General features: G+C 40.5%; 1 protein-coding gene across 5 annotated transcripts in view; it reads right to left on the bottom strand.

Moving 5' to 3' along the window:
* The window catches only part of MYRIP (myosin VIIA and Rab interacting protein), a 722,788-nt gene that overhangs the window by 117,206 nt on the left and 585,328 nt on the right, over positions 1-20,254 (bottom strand). For all 5 annotated transcript variants that reach the window (XM_073630373.1, XM_073630374.1, XM_073630375.1 and 2 more), the window contains exons 7-8: positions 12,350-12,430; positions 4,455-4,595 (exon numbers count right to left, since the gene is read on the bottom strand). In XM_073630373.1, coding sequence (XP_073486474.1) covers positions 4,455-4,595; positions 12,350-12,430 — 222 coding nt within the window. The remainder of the gene's footprint in view (positions 1-4,454; positions 4,596-12,349; positions 12,431-20,254) is intronic.

The raw sequence follows: 20,254 nt of genomic DNA, 5'->3' as shown, positions 1-20,254 counted from the left end.
AACCCGGAGTATCACAGACTAAATGGATGACATACTGCTTAATTCAAAGTGAAAAGTGACAGGCACTGAATAAAAGCTTTAGTGCTCTGAGACTTCCAACACCAAATATAGAGTTATACCTCCAGCAGTAATGCTCACAGTCAGATGTACTTTATGCACACACAAACATTCTTGGTAGTTGTCATCTTTTTGACATTAGCTAGTATCTTCTGTCATTTACCTTGGCTATTTCTTAGGCTATGTTCTTTTAAATTAAATGTGATTGTTTTAAAAATTAACTGTGGAAACAGAAACATTTTTTGAGTGCTTTTGTTATCCACAGGGAAATAGCATATTTCCATTGTACTCCGATCCAAAATGTGAACTCTATTTGATTTCTATTTACAGTATTAAGATAAACAATAAATCCTAAGAAAAATATGAATCCTATGAATACTTCACCTATGCTGTAGGCGGTGGGATCTCACAGGGAAGAAACAATCTGTGTGCTGGAGGTGTGAGCTCACTGGGAGGGAAGTAGCAACCTTCCATGTTACTCTGATCTAAAATGTGAACTCTGTGATTTTTATTTATTAAGAAAAATATGAATCCTATGAAAAATAGGAATCCTAATAATAGTTCACCTGTGCTGTGGGTGGTGCGGAGGTGTGTCCTCACTGGGAAAGACCAAACTGTCTGCTCGGGGTGGGATCTTAGTGGGAAAAACAAATACGTGTGCTGGAGGACAGATGTTTTTGGAGAAAGACCAGTCTGTGTGCTGGAGGTTGAATCACAATGAGAAAGTACAACACCGTGTGCTGAAATTTAGATCTCATTGGGAAAATAAAAATCCATATGTTGTGGGTGAGATCTCAATAGGGAAAATCCAACTGGTGTGCTGGAGGTGGGATCTCAGTGAGGAAAAATCAACCTGTGTGCTGGAGGTGGGTGCTCAGTGGGGAATGTAAAATCTGTGTGCTAGAGGTGGGATTTTACTGGAGAAAGACCAATCTGCGTACTAGAGGTGTGATCTCAGAAGGGAAAGACCAAACTGTGTGCTGGAGTTAGGATTTCATTGAGGAAAGATCAATCTGTGTACTGAAGGTGGGATCTCACAGGGAAAGACAAATATGTGCACCAGAGCTGGGATCCCAGTGGGGAAAGACAAAGCTGTGTGCTGGTGGGATTTCACATTCTGCAACTGCAAATGCTTTAACATATACTGTGTGGGGAAAGAAAAAAAAACTGTGCGTGTGTGTGTGACAAATCTGTGTGCTGGACGTGGAATCCCAGTGGGGGTGTGCTGGAGGAGGGATCTCACTTTGGAAAGAAAATATACTGTGTGCTGGAGTTAGGATCTCAGTGGGAAAGAAAAATCTGTGTGCTGGAGCTGGGATCTCAGTGGGGAAAGACCAACCTGTGTGCTGGAGGTGGGAAGTTACTGGGGAATAACCAAACTTTATGCTGGAGGTGGGATCTTACCGAGGAAAGACCAACATGTGTGCTGGAGGTGGGATCTCACTGAGCAAAAACCCAGTGTTTCCTTAGTGAGATCTCAGACTTCCAACAACAAACATAGAGTTATGCCTCCTGCAATAATGCCTGAATAGTCAGATGTACTTTATGTACACACAAACATTGTTGGGGTTGACATTTTTTGACATTAGCTAATGCTTTATATCATTTACCTCAGCTGTTTCTTCAGCTAGCTCTTTAAAAGTAAATGTAAGGGTCTTAAATTATGTTAATGACTGTGGAAAATAATTATTTTTTAACCTCTTCACGCCGGCGATACGCATATATGCAGCCTCTTGCCGGGAGGGGCCTTAACACTGAGCGGCCGCATATATGCCTACCAGAATGTAAAAAAGCTGTGCCGGGAGTGCATTCCGGACACAGTTACCAATTACCAGTTACTGACACAGTTACTAATGGAAAGCTCCTTATCTCTACTTAGGATTGGGGGCTTTCTAACCTTTCTAATCCTCCCGGGATCAGAAACCTCTTAAAGGGCCAAGAGGCACCAGCGCTAAGGGGTTAAGTACCTTTGTTATAAAAAGGAAGGTAGCAAATTTCCATTGTACTTCAATCCAAAATGTGAACAAGGAAAAATGAGAATCCCTTATTTTGTGTGAGCCAGGCCTAAAAGTTGGAATTGGTCCTACCCGCCTTCTACCCTACCTGTCTGCCCACTGATAGGTAGAATTGTCGACTAAGAAGAAACCTTGGCAAGTGTGTTAGAGGGGGAATATTGACTTCTACAAGAAAAGATGTTCACATAATTTTATCTGCTAACATCTGTTTAATCTGTTGATTCGACCATATAAATAATGCACAGTACTAAGAGTGACACTGAATAAATATTTCAACAATCACACAACAAATATATACTGTATATATATATCACAGAGAAGAACATTGAAACTGAACACATTGGCTTTATAATTTAGAAATAATGGTTTCTATGGGCAACAGCATATGCACAATTTTGTAATTTGTGATAAAAAAGTAGAGATTGTTATTATTTTGGAATAATTAACCTTTGATTGTTTTAACGTTTATATATTTGCACACATTTTTTATTTTTTCAATCTCACTCTTAGCACTGTGCCGTTTATATATTTTTACTATTAATCTATTTTATAGGTAGGTGCACAAGCAGCTTTTCTTAGGTGTTGGTTTGTATGAGTGCAGACTACCTTCTTTTATGAACTATTGGTTTGGTATGTGGTGTTCCTTGATGGTAACCTTTACTTACAGTATGTGTTTTTCCTCATATGTGCAGCTTGAATAGCCCAGGCTTGAGACAGATTAAACCATACTGCACTTTTTATCCTTGACTAAACATTTAATAGGAAAACTAATAATGATGCTGTAGAGTATGCACTATAAAATGCAAGAAAAAAACCTGTAACATTAATGTGCAACTCCAAACCAATGCTTCAACTCCCCAACTATCCCATGCAAATAGCATGGGAGCTACAATAGTGGGGTTTATAGTACCTCTGCAGGAAAGCTCACACACTTTATGGCAGCTCATATACAGTATCATCAATTGTCTGGCAACATTTATTGAAAGTATAACTATTCTCTAAATAACCTCTTCCACATATTCTAGAACAGACTTTAGCATTGTTTCTTAAAACGATTGCAAAAATGCTGTGAAGGACACATTTCAAATTAACCTTGATGTTCTAGAATCTATACAAAAGGAAAGGAAAGATCTATCTACAGACATGTTAAATTGAGAAAAGCCACAGGATTATTGATTTTGATTTGCACGCAGTTCCTCAGCTATTCCTCTGATAATTTAAGGCTAGGGGGAAGCATATAAAAAGCTTACAACTTGCTATAAAATAAATAGAATTCACCTTTGAACCCAAAAAAAGTACCTGACAAAAAGTGAATGATGTCCAAAAATCGACCAAAAGAGTTGTCCTTGAATATATTTTCAAGGTGACAATACTGGGAATACAGTTTTATAATAATCCCTAGGATTTTCACAAAATAAGAAAAAGCAGAGACATTGTGTGTGTGTGTGTGTGTGTGGGGGGGTCTCAAAAAAAAAAAATAAACAAACTGCAGGAAAGGAACGTAGAGGTGTGTCACAAAACAACAAGTCAAATTAAAAAAAAATTAAAAAGATGTGGCGGCAAAATAAAACCAGCCGCCACTGATGTAAACCCTTTTATGGGTTAATGTATGATACTGGCAACTCAAGTCATTCACAGTTTTGAAAGGAATTCTTTCCTATAGTATCAATTCACAGATGGTTATTATTATTCATTACAAACTTCTAAAGTTCACAAACAAAAATATTCCTTATGCTGTTATTTTTTACATGAAATGGGCAAGGGCCGTTAAAAGCCTAATTTTGTCACACAATGTTATTTTAGCTCATAAAGTGCTATTTAATACCCCTACTTTATTTGGTGAAGTCCTCAATGGACACCTTGTCACCTTGAAATATTTCCAGTCTGCAGCTGCTGTATGTTCATGATCTATAACCTCTGCAATAATCTTATTGAATTGACTCTTACTATCATAATATCTTACAAATTGATTAAATAATAATGAACACTGATTTTTATTTATAAAAAAGCAAATAATGCACAGTAATATAAATACCGCGTGGGTTATGCTTTTATGAATTAAGCCTTAAAAGTACTTATATTTGCACTCGGATGTGTCTTGTAAACTGTACATTTTTGATTCAGTGTCGTTTTTGCTAAAGAGATCCTCTGAGACAGTTCTGCAAATATAGAAGTATAGAAAAAGCCAGACTTCTGCTTCAGTGCTGACACATACTATAAAATAGACAATAATAAAAATATTTTTATATTAGTACGTGGCAGCAAGTTAAAGGTCTGCCTCAATAATTGCCTTTGCTACATTGTAGACACTAGTCTACGTTATTATAACAGGACCACTACAGTAACAAGTGATGAGTTATTCATCATGCGTTGTCCACTTACCCAAAGTGTATCTAATCCTCTCTCCTGAAGGGTCATTAAATGTTGTTCAGACGCAGGTGGTGAAGTCACATCAGCCCTAGACCTCTGCCACTCATACAATCCTTCAGCTTGCTCTCCTTTGCTTTTCTTCCTCTTGATAATCTACATGAGTTAAGGTTACAGCACATTTAATTAGAAACAGAACATGTTCTAAAGAATCTGACACTAGGAAGGCAAAGTAATATAAGTAATAACGTACTACAACTTTGACCTTTACATGTGTAATCAGTTTTATGTATAGCTCCAAGCCAGAGAAGCATTATTCACATTTTAAAGTAAAGAGTATTTTAAAGTATAGACATAGGGATGAAAACAATGTAAACTAAGTCAATTCTTCCTGAAAATTATAATAACACTGATAGCCCAGTTTGAGTTGAAAACAATATTAAATAGCTTAATCTCGGTATTTGCTGAGGATACAAAGTTAAGCAGGGCAATAACTTCACAAAAGGATATAGCAACCTTACAAAAAGACCTAAATAAAATAGAGGGATGGGCAGCTATATGCCAGGTGAGTTTCAATGTAAGAAAATATAAAGTAATGCAGCTGGGAGCTAAAAATATGCATGCAAGTTACACGCTAGGAGTAGAATCTCTGGGGGAATTAAGGATGGAAAAGAATTGGGGGGTCCTAAAAGATGAAGAAATAGCATGCAATGTCAAGCTGCAGCAAGCAAGGTCGGCAGACTATTAGCATGCATTTAAAAGGGTATTTACTCAAGAGATAAAACTATAATTCTATTACTTTACAAAACTCTGGTTCTGTCACATCTTGAGTATGCTGTCCAGTTTTGGTCACCAATCCTTAGGAAGGATGTGCTTAAAATTAAGACAGTTCAGAGAAGAGCATCAAAACTAATAAGGGGTTTGAGGTCACTGATAAGGGGTCTGAAGGACCTCAGTTATGAGAAACGATTACAAATAAATGTATTCTCCCTAAAGAAAAGGCACCTAAGAGTGTATATGACAGCGATATACAAATTCCTGGACTCGGGAGGAAATGTTTTAATCTTGGGTCTCTAAAGAAGACACACAGCCAACACAATGAAGTTGGACAAAAAATGATTCAATCCCAAACTGTGTAAGGGGTGGCCAGCGTTTTTCTGCACCGAAGAACACCAGTCACCACTAGGACACACAGAAAACAATTGTTGTCTATATGTCCTATTTACACTGAAAAACAGTGATCTACGATAAAATGGAGACATGCTGAATTTTATTGCAGTGCACTGAACAGGATCACTTGTCACTGTATAACTAACCACGCTGCTGTACAGTGACGTGAATGAAGTGTCGCTTTTGTGCACTTCAAACAAAGTTTGAACAGCTAAATGACAGTAAAGCGCTGTAGTTTACTGATCAGCAGCTATCTGTTTATGTGTTAACCGCTTGCCGACCGCACTATAGCCGAATGACTGCTACAGCGTGGCTCGATAACTCTGGGAGGGCGTACATTGACGTCCTCCCAGAATCGCGCTCCCGCTTGCCCCCTGGGGCGCGCACTCGGGAATATCCATCACCGCATCGTTGATCACGGTAAATGGCCGCTGACAGCGGCCGTTTACCACGTGATCGCTCCGTCAAATGATGGAGCGATCACTTGTAAACAAACTGGCGACATGTCCAGCTCATTTCTCCCCTCTCTGTACAGATCGGTACAGTGTGAGTGGAGAAGGGAAAGATCAGATGCTGCAGCGCTGTGGGCTGGATCTGTAGTGCCCACAGCGCTGATATCTGACAATTCCTGCCTCATCCAGCCAGCCATCCATCCATCCATGCTCAGCCATCCATCCTCATCAATACTCAGCTATCCATGCTCAGCCATCCATCCATCCTCAGCAATATTCATCCATTCATCCATCCATTCATCCATCCTCAGCAATACTCATCATCCATCAATACTTAGCCATCCATCCTCAGCAATACTCATCCATCCATCCATGCTCAGCCATACCCATCCATACCCAGCCGTACCTAGCTGTACTCAGCCGTACCCAGCTGTATTCAGCCGTACCCAGCTGTGTTCAGCCGTACCCAGCCATACTCAGCATACCCAGCCGTACTCACCCGTACCTAGCCGTACCCATCTGTACACAGCAGTACCCAGCTGTACTCAGCCGTACCCAGTCGTACCCAGCATACACAGCTGTACCCGGCTGTACTCAGCCATCCCCATCCACGGCTCATCCATCCCCATTCATGCTCATCCATGCCACATCAGTTCTCATCCATGTCACTAGAGTGCCTCACAATAGTGTAATAGGTAGTGAAATTAGATTTTACATTTATGCCCCTAGAACACTTGACGGTGCTCCCTGCATGTTGAGCCTCTCTATGTGGCCAGGCTATGTAAAAGTCTCCCACATGTGGTATCATCATACTCAGGAGGAGTAGGAAAATGTATTTTGGGGTGTAATTTTTGGTATTTACCTGTTATGTGTTAGAAGTATTGTATAAATGGACAACTTTGTGTAAAAAAAAAAAATGCGTTTTCATTTTCTTTATACAATTTCCAAAAACTTGTAGAAAAAAATTACATGTTCAAAAGACTCATTATGCCTCATAGATTATACATTGGGTTGTTTTCTTTCCAAAATGGGGTCATTTTTGGGGCGTTTCCATTGTCCTGGTGCTCCAGGGCCTTCAAAAGTGTAAGAGGTAGTCAAGAAATTATATGTGTAATTTATGCTCCAAGAATGCCTGATGGCGTGCCTTGCATGTTTGGGGGTGTAATTTGTGGTATGCATATGCTGTGTCTGAGAAATAACCTGCTAATATAACAATTTTGTGAAAAAAAAAACAGAAAAAACATTTTTTGATTTTGCAAAGAATTGTGGGAAAAAAATACAACTTCAAAAAACTCACCATGCCTCTTATTAAATACCTTGGAATGTCTACTTTCCGAAAAGGGGTCATTTCGGGGGTATTTGTACTTTACTGGCTTGTTAGGGTCTCAAGAAATGAGATAGGCCGTCAGTATATCAGGTTTGATTAATTTTCAGAGATTGGCACCATAGCTTGTGGACGCTATAACTTTCAGAAAGACCAAATAATATACACCGATTTGGGTTGTTTTTACCAAAGATATGTAGCAGTATAAATTTTGGCACCAATTTTTTGAAGAAAAGTTACTAATTTGCAAAATTTCATAACAGAAATGAAGAAAAATTCATTTTTTTACAGAATTTTCGGGCTTTTTTTCTTTTATAGCGTAAAAAACAAAAAATCCAGAGTGATTAAATACCACCAAAAGAAAGCTCTATTTGTGTGAAAAATAGGACAAAAATTTCATTTAAGTACAGTGTTGCATGACTGAGTAATTTTCGTTCAAAATGTGAGAGCACCGAAAACTGAAAATTGGTCTGGTTAGGAAGGGGGTTTAAGGGGGAATGCTGACGTGAGACGTCAGTACGAGGGGAGGGGCCTGATAGCGGCGCTGGAGTGAGGGACGGAGGCGGGTTGGACTGCCCAGGCTGCTCGTGTGTGGCGCGGGGTGAGAGCCCGCTGCCTCACCCTTGAGAGGTCCCCTGAAGGACGCCTGGAGTCTCCCCGCCGCAGCAACGCCAATGGAGGCCCCAACCCCCCCCCCACCGTAATGAGCTGAAGGGAGAGGGGTGGACTAGCGGCTACACAGAGCCGGCTGTATAAGAAGGCAAGAGCGGAGGTGGACGGACTGTGCGTCCCTGGCGATGAATAAACAGCTGATTCTGTTCAAAGTCCGGAGCAGAGCATAGCTATACCCGGGCTCAGCGTGGATGCTCCCCTGGCTTGACCCCCCCCACCCCCACTGTAGTCTATCTGACACACTACCAGCTGATTGCATAGCAGCACACGTGCTGGGGAAGCGGTATGGATACAGCGTTCCAGGAAGCTCCAGACTCAGTGTAAGACACCTGATGGGACCGGTCTCCTGGAGAAGAGGATACTGAGAGCGGCTCTAAACAGCGTGACTCAATAGAGGCAGGAAAAGACTCTCACCTCAGGTATGAAATTTAATGCTTCCCTATTTTGAAGAGCTGTATGGTCTTGTGCTTCTAGGAGGGTTCTTAGAGACTTGCTCAAAATGTTCCCATAAAGACCCGGACTTTTGAAGCATATGTGGGTTTTCATGCATTTATTTGCATGTTGGTTTTGGAGAGGAAAGGCCTTGTTCCATGCTTCCCATGCGGCCCTAGGAATAGGAGAGCCCCGGCGTGTTTGCCGGTCCTGTCAGGGGTAAAGGGGGTGAGACAGGCGGTACGCCATCTGCAGCAATTATAATACGGAGCCAGTGTGCCTCGGTGTAAAGTCGCACTAGTAGCTGTGGCGAATGGTCAGGGTAGCTGGTAGCATGCTGCGTTCTGAGAGACTGAATATAGAGTGCTGAAATTAACTATTTCAGGAGCAGGGGAGCAAGTAAGGAGGAATATGAGAGGAAGGACTCAAAGAACAGCGGAACCCAAGACCCCTAGGGAGAGCCTTAACTCCAGTTCAATTCAGAAATACCTCAAAGAAGCCAGTTCTAAGAGTCCGGGTGCGGATATGAAACAAATAGGAACGAAAGACAAAAAGAAAGACCAGTTGAAACAAAAGGGGGGGACAGGGGGAGAGATCCAGGGAAGATCCAGAGCCAGAAGGAGCGTGTGCCATCAGAGATATGGAGGAGCAAACAAACATTGCGCTAATTCCTAATAAAACAGAAATGTTGGAAATGTTCGCCAAACTTGAAAACTCTATAAAATCAGAAATATTAAATGTTCGGACGGATATGGGCCACTTGTTGCGCAGAGTTGAAGAGGCAGAAGAGGCGTCAGGAATCCCGGCAAAAGAGATATCGGATCTAAAAGCGCAAATGAGGAAAATGCAGAGCGAATATCGTATTCTGACATATAAAATGGAGGAACAAGAAAATCAAAGCCACCGTCAAAACTTGCGCATCAGATCTCTTCCTGAACAACAGAATGAGGACTTAGGGAAGAAGATGCAAAAAATGTTTAATCCTATCCTGGGAAGGCGGAAAGATGAGGCCCTGAGGATCGACAGGGTGCATAGGATTAGAAAACCCTCAAACATGAAACAAGACATCCCTAGAGACGTAATAGTTAAGTTTCATTCATACGAGGTTAAAGAGAAGATCTGGAATAACCTTAGGGGCGCTCCCCCTGTACGTTTTGACAATAAAGATCTACAGATTTTTTCCGACCTATCTGCGGGAACATTGGCACGGAGAAGGCAATTTAGACCATTGCTTGACCAACTGAGAAGGGCTAATTTAAAATATAGTTGGGGGTTTTCAACATCCCTGATAGTAATGAAAGAAGGCAGATCATATAGGATGAGGTTTCCGGAGAAGATTCAGGACTTTTGCGAAAGTCTGGGTATTCCCACCCCGGACGTAATGTGTGAAGCGGGTCGATGAGAGGATACGGTGGACACTAAATAAACAAACTGAGGATTATATATTTTTTTTTCCTGGTTCTTCCTCTCAGGGGAGTCCGCAATAAGGTCTATTGAATCTTAAACAAAGGAGTGTGTGGACTGGGGGGGGAGTAAAAAGTGATATTAAAAAGACAGGGTTTGCTGTTTTGCGGGTGGGGGTTTCGGGGAGGTTGATATTCTGGGCAGGTTTGACCGTCTTCATCCCTCCTGTCCCCCCCCCGCACCTTGAATGGACTCACAATTCTCCTTTGATTTATATGAAAGACAATAAATTTTTTGAGCCGGGGATGAGGGAGGTGGGAGGGAATTGGATAAAAAATGAAAGTATACAATTAAAAGATTTAATTAGAGAGGGGAAATTACGCACGTATCCTGACTTGAAGGCTGAGTCGGATAGTTTGGTGATTGATCCATGGAGGTACATCCAGCTGTCGCTTTTTATCGGGAAATTACCAAAACCACTCAGAGGTAAGGAGGAATATAGGCCACTGGAGCAGCTCTGTGAGAGAGAGCATCCAGGAAGCATTATTTCTCAACTTTACAAAATCCTGACTGCGAGGGAGGAGCTGAAGGTGCCCCCATACATCAAGAAATGGGAAAGGGAGTTAGGGTCACAATGTAGCAAACCCACATTAGAAAAGATTTTGAAAATGATGCATAATTCTTTAGCGGATATTAAGAGGACTGAGATAAACTTTAAATGTCTTGCAAGATGGTATGCCACACCAGACAGATTAAGCAAATTTGACCCGGATAAATCGGAGAATTGCTGGAGAGGGTGTTCAAGTTTAGGAACGATGGCCCACATTTGGTGGGAGTGTCCCATTATTAAATTTAAATTTAAAACATATTGGAAAAAATTATAAAATTAATTAAGGCAATTACTGATAAATCTCTATTAGAAGACCCATGGGTATGTCTATTCCATGGTACTGAGGAGTCTATTAAGCGATACCAACATCTATTGTCCCTATACTTTTGGACACCGCTAAGAAGCAGATCTCAAGGAAATGTTGGACCCAGCAAGCCCAAATACTCGTGACTGGCTCTACTGTGTAAATGAAATCTATAATATTGAGTGTCTGGACAGTAGGGGAATGGAGCCAGATGAGGGGGACGAACGAGTAGATAAATGGGCTGGGTGGCGTAGCTTTAAGAGCACATGGAGTTACCTGGAGGAGATTATAAGTGAAGCCTGATGGGCTTGGGATCTGGGAGAGTTCGGAAGGATGTATGATAGACTGCTTGCCTCATTGTTACCACCTGCAGGAAGGGGGTGGGGAGGGTGGGTGGGGGGGGGGGTAAATTCAAGAGGGTCTGTATTACTATGATATTGCTGTGTAAGTCTGTTTATGTACCCTGTAGGGTTTGGGTTTTGTACTTATAAAATATTAAATAAAGAATTAAAAAAAAAAAAAAAAAAGGGAAGGGGGTTTAAGTGCCCAGTGGGTAAGTGGTTAATGGACTCTTAGAGCAGTTAGGAAGTGAAACTCCCTTTCACAGTTGGTGGTCTTAGTGGAAATTGTAAACAAGTTAAAAAAGACTTCTAGATGTATTTCTTAGACAACACAATGTACAGGAATATGGAAAATAGTAGTTCAACACACACACACACAACCACAGACACATTCTCAGGTTGAACTGGATGAACTCATGTCTTTATTCAACCTTACCAACTATGTAACCATATAACAGGTGGTGATCTTTGTTTTTCTAGCTCAGCGCATCTGGGATTCTTGGGAACACCCAACTAGTTAACAAAAACCACAAAAACAAGATATGGATGGGAAAATTGTACAATATTATATTGTTTCCTTTCTTTTGGTTTCTTCTGTCCCCCAACCATCATATCCTGATCCATTATCCTGTTTCAATGCTCCCTAAACATGCTCCATGGTGTCTACGGCTTGCACTTATATGGGCTAATTTGTCTAAAACAGCTGCATACAAGTTGGATAAATCTAGATATATTTTAGGCCATAAATGTACTTAAAGGAAGACTGTGCTGTTAGAAATATGACTGTTATTACTCAATTTTACCTTTGAAAATGATATTTGCCTGGCTGGTATGTTGCTCCAATAGTGTCAATGGTTTCTAACTCTTTCAAGTCATGTATCCAGGCCCGAGGTTCAGACTTTCAGCCAGAGTCAGAGTCAGCCAGGCAACTAACATTTTAGAAGGAGGTCAGCAAAAAGCAGCCCTTTAAACCAGTGATTTTGAATGTTCCTCTGTACATTTAAAGGAAAACCTTATGTGAAAATTATAACATTAAAAAAAACTGTAGTTTTAAGGTAACAATGTCGTAATAAAAAAAGCAAATTTTCTTTATCTGATAGAATATTTAAACACAGGTTTGTCATGCTCCTGTAATACTCATTCCATTCATCACCCCCCAAAATTTGTCTCTGCATTCTTAAAATTAGATAGTAGGGCTCACCTTTTGAACAATGGTTGTAGCTAACTCTTCAATCAGTTCTTCTTTGTGTTCCCGCAAATAACACGCCTCATTCTGTTTATCCTAAAGAGAAAGAATATATTTGTGAATAAGTCACAAGTTTATTAAATCTGGGACATAATACTAGATAAGCCCACATTACTGTGTAGGATTCCGCAAGGTCATAACACAATTCCTAGAAACCAACTTCATATGTTCATAATCTGCTAGTAGCATAACTGAATTAAAATAATACATAGGAGTTCAGAGTAGTGAAACCACAGCAGTAAACTCCCTACTTATTTATTATAGAGAAGTTTGTTTTTCTATGTCTAACGCACCTTTCATACAGGCCGTCCAATCAGGTCCACCTGTCTGTTTTTCAGGTGGACCTGATCGGACCCTCTATTCTCCTCTATGGGCAGTCAGATGTAAACTGACTTGTGTTTGTTTATACCTGGTTACCTTCAGTCCAATTGGATCTGACAAAAACAAACGGAAGGGGGATCCTTTCCCCTCAGTCTGGCAAAATCAGAGGGCAGTCACATGTAAACCGACAGTCAGTTTACATTCAACTGCCTATAGCAGGGATGGGGAACCTTGGTGGCCCAGATGTTTTGGAACTACATTTCCCATGATGCTCATGCACGCTGCAGTGTAGTTGAGCATCATGGGAAATGTAGTTCCAAAACATCTGGGGTGCCAAGGTTCGCCATCGCTGGCCTATAAAGTAGAGTGGGTTGTGTTTGTTTCCACTCTGCAAAAGAGGGGTGGACATAGACCTGTCACCTGGCCGCTATCCTCAGCTCAACAGGGGATCAGTGGACAGATCCCCTGCTGAGCAAAACCATATCTGACTTGTGTGAAAGGGGCCTAAGTCTTTTAATTGAAGCTTAAAATATATCAGAACGGTTTTTGAAATAGATTTAGAGCATATCTAGTGCTGGATACACTGGAATACATTTATGGTTAGAGCAAGATTTTCTATTCTGCTCTCCCAGTTGTCAAATGAACCAGTTTCACATGTCAAATATTGGTCTTACCAGTGGCAATTATGTGGCAATCCCACAAACCTCGTATCAGTTCGTCCGTTTCTTCTTTTCCTATTACTTCAGTGGCGAGCCGTGGCTTGCACCCAACATATCCGGATCTATTTTATTGTGATCACCTGGACCGCCAGTCACGAGCATCGGCATCCCCTCAGTGCAGCGCGCAAGCACCTGCTATCCCGCTTAAAGGAGCCGACGTACAGCTACGATGGTTGGTGGGATCGTGCCGACCTGCCGCAGTATAATGACGGTGGCTGGTCGGCAAGAGGTTAAATAGATATTGTGATTCACATCATTAGGAGTATATTGCTATACACCAGATATTTATTTCCCCCTCTTGGATATTTATGTTCACTTCTGCCTTTATAGGTAAGAGATAAATATGTTGCTTATTCACTAATATCCTCTATAAGGGGTCACATCTTGCCTTTAATATATCTAATGGGTCTTTCAGGTCTGGACTATATCCTATGGGCCGGTAGGAGAAACATCTGAGACAGATCTTGTATTCCTCTTCTCTGTTGTTTTGATGATTTATGATATTGAGGTAATTGAACAGCTAGTAATATTGATATATTTTTTTTCATTCTCCCATCCTCTCCACCCCTCTTTCTTTTACTTCCACTCACTGAGGGTAATTTATAGCTGTAATTATATCTGATAATATGTTTATTGTTTAAATTTATATTTACCTGTTTTTTTTTTTTTGGTGTTCTTTTCTATAGTAAGAGACTCTGTATATAACACACTTCCAATATATGTATGGTTCTGAAGAAGCGGGGGATCCCACGTAACGCGTAGACCAGTTACAAGTACATGTATATATCGGATTTACATATTTTTGTATTTATCGCAAAGTTTCTTTATGCATATCTAGGTTTTTAATATTGTGTTTATGACGTTTTATGTGTAATAAAATGTATATAGATTTTTATTCTGACTTTGTTCTCATTTGGCATATTTAAAGTCCTGCTACTGTTTTCTTTCAAAAATACCATATTCATTTATGGGATGATGCCAATGTGAACTTGAGATTGGATTTTATGACATGTCCTCTACCTTACAATTTTTTAAATAAAGATTAGTTGACAGGTGTAAAATGTATAATAATGTCTAGCCTAAAAAGACATTTCATCCTAAAAAGAATAAATTAGAAATACAAACTACAGTGTTTGAACTACAAACTATATTACAAAGCAAATATACTTTCTTGTATCAGAAGTTCAGTACTTGGGTATTGGTTGCTGATATGGGTTGTCTGCCTGAAGGTTAAAAAGATCAGTGCCTTTCATATTCACTGGGACAGCTGTTGCTATGACAACAGAGTATTCCAAGGTATTAGTAATCAGGTGAAAATACAGAAAGATTAACATCTTGCTGCTGTAGGGCGTAAGATAATCAAACAGCACAGATCAATATAAAATATTTCTTGACATAGTATATTCAGCTGCTAAAATGTACTCTTAAAATTCACACACCTGCTCATTTTTTGATCTGCTGTGGAACATCTTCTATTGGTTATACCACCACAAAACTTTAGGCTTCATTCATAAAAAAGCCATAAAAAAAGGCATATACAAGTGTTTTTTAATTACGGATCTGAACGCAGCTGCATTGTTTCCAATGAAGCCATTCACACAGGTGCATAAACATTTTACATGCCTGAGGTCCAGCCGCCATTCTGATACAGTTTGGCAGTATCAGATGTAAGTTTGTGGATACCAGCAATACATGTTTGTGCATTGTATGTATGTGGATTGGATTGCTTTTATACCTTTTTTACGATTTTATCATTTGGCATCACCAACAAATACTACACTATACATGTTTTTTCTCTGACGTTGGTGGTCTGTTTTATTGGATGGGAGTAAACATTCCCTCTGATGTCCATGAGAAGTGTTTTGGAGTTGTTACTTGGCAGATCTAAAGTGGATACTGCACGTACTTCCCATGAGGAGAACCATAAAGTAACAAGCGTGGTTTGCTGTTCTAAATGTTAGACAGCACTTTGATCTGGTGAGTTTGCATTCTTCATGTTTGGTGGAGACAAGACACAAGGGTGGAGGACTTTTCAATTCACTACAACTATTTACTTATGAACTTTTACTATATTGTCTGATTAATACTTCACACACCTGATAGGTGATTCAAGGATCACGGGTGAAATAATGTTTAGAGTGCTGCATTTTCTTTTATATGTTTTAAACAGTGTTTTGTATATCTACACTCATTGCATTCTGCTTTGTATTGATCGAAAACTAGCCTGACATACCCTATTTTGAGTTTTCACATAAACATGAGCTGCTTTCAGATCCATAACACAAAATCCAAAAATCTGCATCTAAGAACATGCGTTTTACGCACTTATGCTTATAAGCGCACGTATACACGTTTTGTTGTTGTTCAGTCACTTAGTCATGTCCAACTCTTCGTGACCTAATGGACCATAGCGCACCAGGCTTTCCTGTCCTCCACTGGCTGCCGGAGCTTGCTTATCTGCACGTTCATTGTTATGATGATGCTATCTATCCATCCTGTTTTCTGTCATCCTCTTCCACTTTTTACCTTCCATGTTTTCCAGCATCAGAGTCTTTTCCTGTGAGTCCTCTCTTCTCATTGGGGGGCCAAAGCATTTGAGTTTTAACTTCAGGATCTTTCCTTCCAGTGAATATTCAGGGTTGATCTCCTTCAGGATTGACTGGTTTAATCATCTTGCCATCCAAGGGACTTTCAAGAGCCTTCTTTAACACCATAGTTAAAAAGCATCAATTCTTCGGCATTCAGCCTTCCTTATGGTTCAACTTTCACAGCCATAGGTACTACTGAGAATACCATCGCTTTGACTATATGGCACTTTGTCCGTAGGGTGATGTCCTTTTATAATGTTGTCTAGGTTTGCCTCTGTTTTCCTCCCAAGAAGCAAGCGTCTCTTAATTTCATGGCTACAGTTACCATCTGCCATGATCTTGCAACCTAGGAGAATAAAATCTGTTGCTGTTTCCATTTCTTTTCCTTCTATTTGCCAAGGAGTAATGGGACTGGTTGCCATGATCTTAGTTTTCTTAATGTTCAATTTCAGGCCAGCTTTTGCGCTTTCCTCTTTCACCTTCATTAAGACACTCTTTAGTTCTTCTTCACTTTCTGCCATTAGTGTGGTATCGTCTGCATATCTCGGGTTATTGATATTTCTCCCTGCGATCTTAATTCCGGCTTGTGATTCATCAATCCTGGTATTTCGCATGATGTACTCTGCATATAAGTTAAATAAGTAGGGTGACAATATACATCCTTGCCGCACTCCTTTCTCAATATTGAACCAGTCAGTTGTTCCATGTCCTATTCTAACTGTTGCTTCTTGACTTGCATACAGGTTTTTCAGCAGACAGGTGAGTTGGTCTGGTATTCCCATTCCTTTCAGTATTTACCACATCTTGTTATGATCCACACAATCAAAAGCTTTACTTTAGTCAATAAAGCAGAAGTAGCCATTCTCCTGGAACTTCCTTGCTTTCTCTATGATTCAGCGAATGCTGGCAATTTGATCCCTAGTTCCTCCTCTTCGAAATCCAGCTTGTACTTGTGGTAGCTCTGGGTTCACATGCTGCTGAAGCCTAGCTTGTAGAATTTTGAACATAACCTTGCTAGTGTGTGATCATACAGTAGTTTTAACATTCTTTGGCACTGCCTTTCTTTGGTATTGGAATGTAAACAGACCTCTTCCAGTCTTGTGGCCATTGTTGAGTTTTCCAAATTTATATACACATTTGTAAGTGTGTAAATCATGTCTAAATGAAGGGAGGAAATAAATAAAAACAAGTAATGTACACATAGGCATCTTTGACCATTTAAATGCATCTGTATGCAAGTATTTTTTTTTTTTTTTAATCTTTATTTATAAAAAGCGGTATAACATGTCCTTCAACACATACTGTACAAAGCAGCAAATAGAGTGCACAAAAACAGAAAGTCAAATACAAATAAATTGACTATGAACAAACAAACAAAAATTCTCAGCACTGCCCCGGGTTGTCCAGTGTTAGATGACCAAAATATAAATGTATTTTATGTACATGTGGGTATACACATATACAAAAAAAGTATCTCTCAGGTGCTCCATCTTGAATAAAATAACAATCCAAAATCAATCCAAAATAAGTGTGGTTTCCAATGGAAGTTACGCAGCCTGCACAGAGTCTGTGAACCAACACTGAAATAGAAGAAGGGAAAGGGAGAAAGAAGTCAGGCGACCAATAGTGTAGCACAGTTTAATGAGTATAAAACATGTAAAATCAGTAAAAGGTTAAGCTCACAGGATGACAGAGGTGACAGTCTAAGCCCAGATGGGCTATGGTAAAGACCCCACATGGGGTTGTGGAGCAGTCCTAGCCGCAGCCGACGGCTGTGTGAACCAGAAGAAAGGACGCTTTGAACACGAGCAGTCATAGGTTGGTGACAACTGTCAAACCATGAGGAGAACAGACCAATCGGAACGTGTTTCAGAGGCTAGTCACGCCGATAAGGCAAAGGACCAGCCTTCAACTGCTTGTGTCCACAGCGTCCTCCCTCCTTGTTCGCAGAGCCGCCGGCTGCTGCTAGGGCTACTCCACGATCCCGTGTGGGATCTTTACCATAGCCCATCTGGATTTAGACTGTCACCTCTGTCATCCTGTGAGTTGAAACTGTTACTGATTTTACATATTTTATACTCATTAAACTTTGCTACACTATTGGTTGCCTGGCGCCTCTCTCCCCTTCCCTTCAAATAAATTGACTATGCAAGTATTTTACTGATCATTATGCAGGAACTGTTCTCTTAGAGAACACATGTGTTAAACATCAGAAACATTTTTAAAGCCGTGTGATTGAAGTCTAAATCTATTTGGCACAACTTTCTGGCCACATTTTATAAATGTGCTAAACATGCAACACAGCATTCTTCTTATAATGTTACACAGCAGATAACTATACTGCCATACATGAGAGGTAGTTAGATGAACAGGCAAACCTGCCAGTATTGCTTCCTTGAACCACAGACAGCAGAAATGTCCCTTCATAAATTACAGTGTGCTCATTGGCTCTGCATGGTCACATGTAGTCTACTGTAGGAACCTTTTTCCATGCATATTCAATGGAAACTACGGAGGCATTTCATTACATTTCGATGTTATTTCAATAGGGTTAACTCTCATGAGTATGAGTTGTGTTTGTGACTTTTAGAAGAATTATTCTCCACTCCGCACTCTTATGCTCCTGAAAAGAACAGCTAATTTAGAGTTAAAAGTTAAATCTGAAGTGAAGCAATTTTTACATTACATTGGTGCAGCTTGGATGTAAGTATGTATGTGTGTGGGGAGGTGCAGCGTGAAGCCGCAGGCAGAAAACACACAGTCCAAGTGCAGTATCAAGAATATACAGTGCCTTGAAAAGTATTCATACCCCTTGACATTTTTCACATTTTGTCACATTACAAAGAAAATACGTAAATTTATTTTATTGGGATTTTATGTGATAGACCAACACAAAGTGGCACATACTTGTGAAGTGGAAGGAAAACGATAAATGGGTTTTCAACATTGTTTGCAAATAAATATGTGAAAAGTGTGGCATGCATTTGTATTCGACCCCCAGAGTCAATACTTTGTAGAACCACCTTTCGCTGCAATTACAGCTGCAAGTCCTTTTTGGGGATGTCTCTACCAGCTTTGCACACCTAGAGAGTGACATGTTTGCCCATTCTTCTTTGCAAAATAGCTCAAGCTCTGTCAGATTGGATGGAGAACATCTGTGAACAGCAATTTCAAGTCTTGCCACAGATTCTCAATTAGATTTAGATCTGGACTTTGACTGGGCCATTCTAACACATGAATATGCTTTGTGCTAAACCATTCCATTGTAGCTCTGGCTGTAAGTTTAGGGTCATTGTTCTGCTGGAAGAAGAAGCCTTGCCCCAGTCTCAAGTCTTTTGCAGCCTCTAACAGGTTTTCTTCTAAGATTGCCCTGTATTTGGCTCCATCCATCTTCCCATCAACTCGGACCAGCTTCCCTGTCCCTGCTGAAGAAAAGCATACCCACAACATGATGCTGCCACCACCATGTTCCACGGTGGGGTGGTGCGTTCAGGGTGATATGCAGTGTTAGTTTTCCGCCACACATAGCGTTTTGCTTTTAAGCCAAAAAGTAAAATTTTGGTCTCATCTGACCAGGGCATCTTCTTTCACATGTCTGCTGTGCCCCCCCCCCCCCCCTGCATGGCTTCGCGCAAACTGCAAACAGGACTTCTTATGGCTTTCTTTTAACAATGGCTTTCTTCTTGCCACTCTTCCATAAAGGCCAGATTTGTGAAGTGCACAACTAATAGTTGTCCTGTGAATGGATTTTCCCACCTGAGCTGTGGGTCTCTGCAGCTTCCCCAGAGTTACCATGGGCCTTTTGTTTGCTTCTCTGATTAATGCTCTCCTTGCCCAGCCTGTCAGTTTTGGTGGACAGCCATGTCTTGGTAGGTTTGCAGTTGTGCCATACTCTTTCCATTTTTGGATGACGGATTAAACAGTGCTTCGTGAGATATTCAAAGCTTAGAATATTTTTTTATAATCTAAACCTGCTTTAAACTTTTCCACAACTTTATCCATGACCTGTCTGGTGTGTTCCTTGGCTCTCATGATGTGGTTTGTTCATTAAAGGGGTTGTAAAGGTAATTTTTTTATTTTTTAAAAATAACAAACATTTTATACTTACCTTCACTGTGCAGCTCGTTCTGCACAGAGTGGCCCCGAACCTGCTTTTCTGGGGTCCCTCGGCGGCTGTTTCAGCTCCTCCCCGCAAGAACTAACCACCTCAATGCGAGCTCCCTCGCATGGTG

This window comes from Aquarana catesbeiana, linkage group LG05 (assembly GCF_042186555.1).
Source record: "Aquarana catesbeiana isolate 2022-GZ linkage group LG05, ASM4218655v1, whole genome shotgun sequence".
NCBI classification, from domain to species: Eukaryota; Metazoa; Chordata; class Amphibia; order Anura; family Ranidae; genus Aquarana; species Aquarana catesbeiana.
The sequence above is the reverse complement of the archived record's forward strand: the minus strand, read 5'-3'. Positions and strand labels throughout refer to the sequence as shown.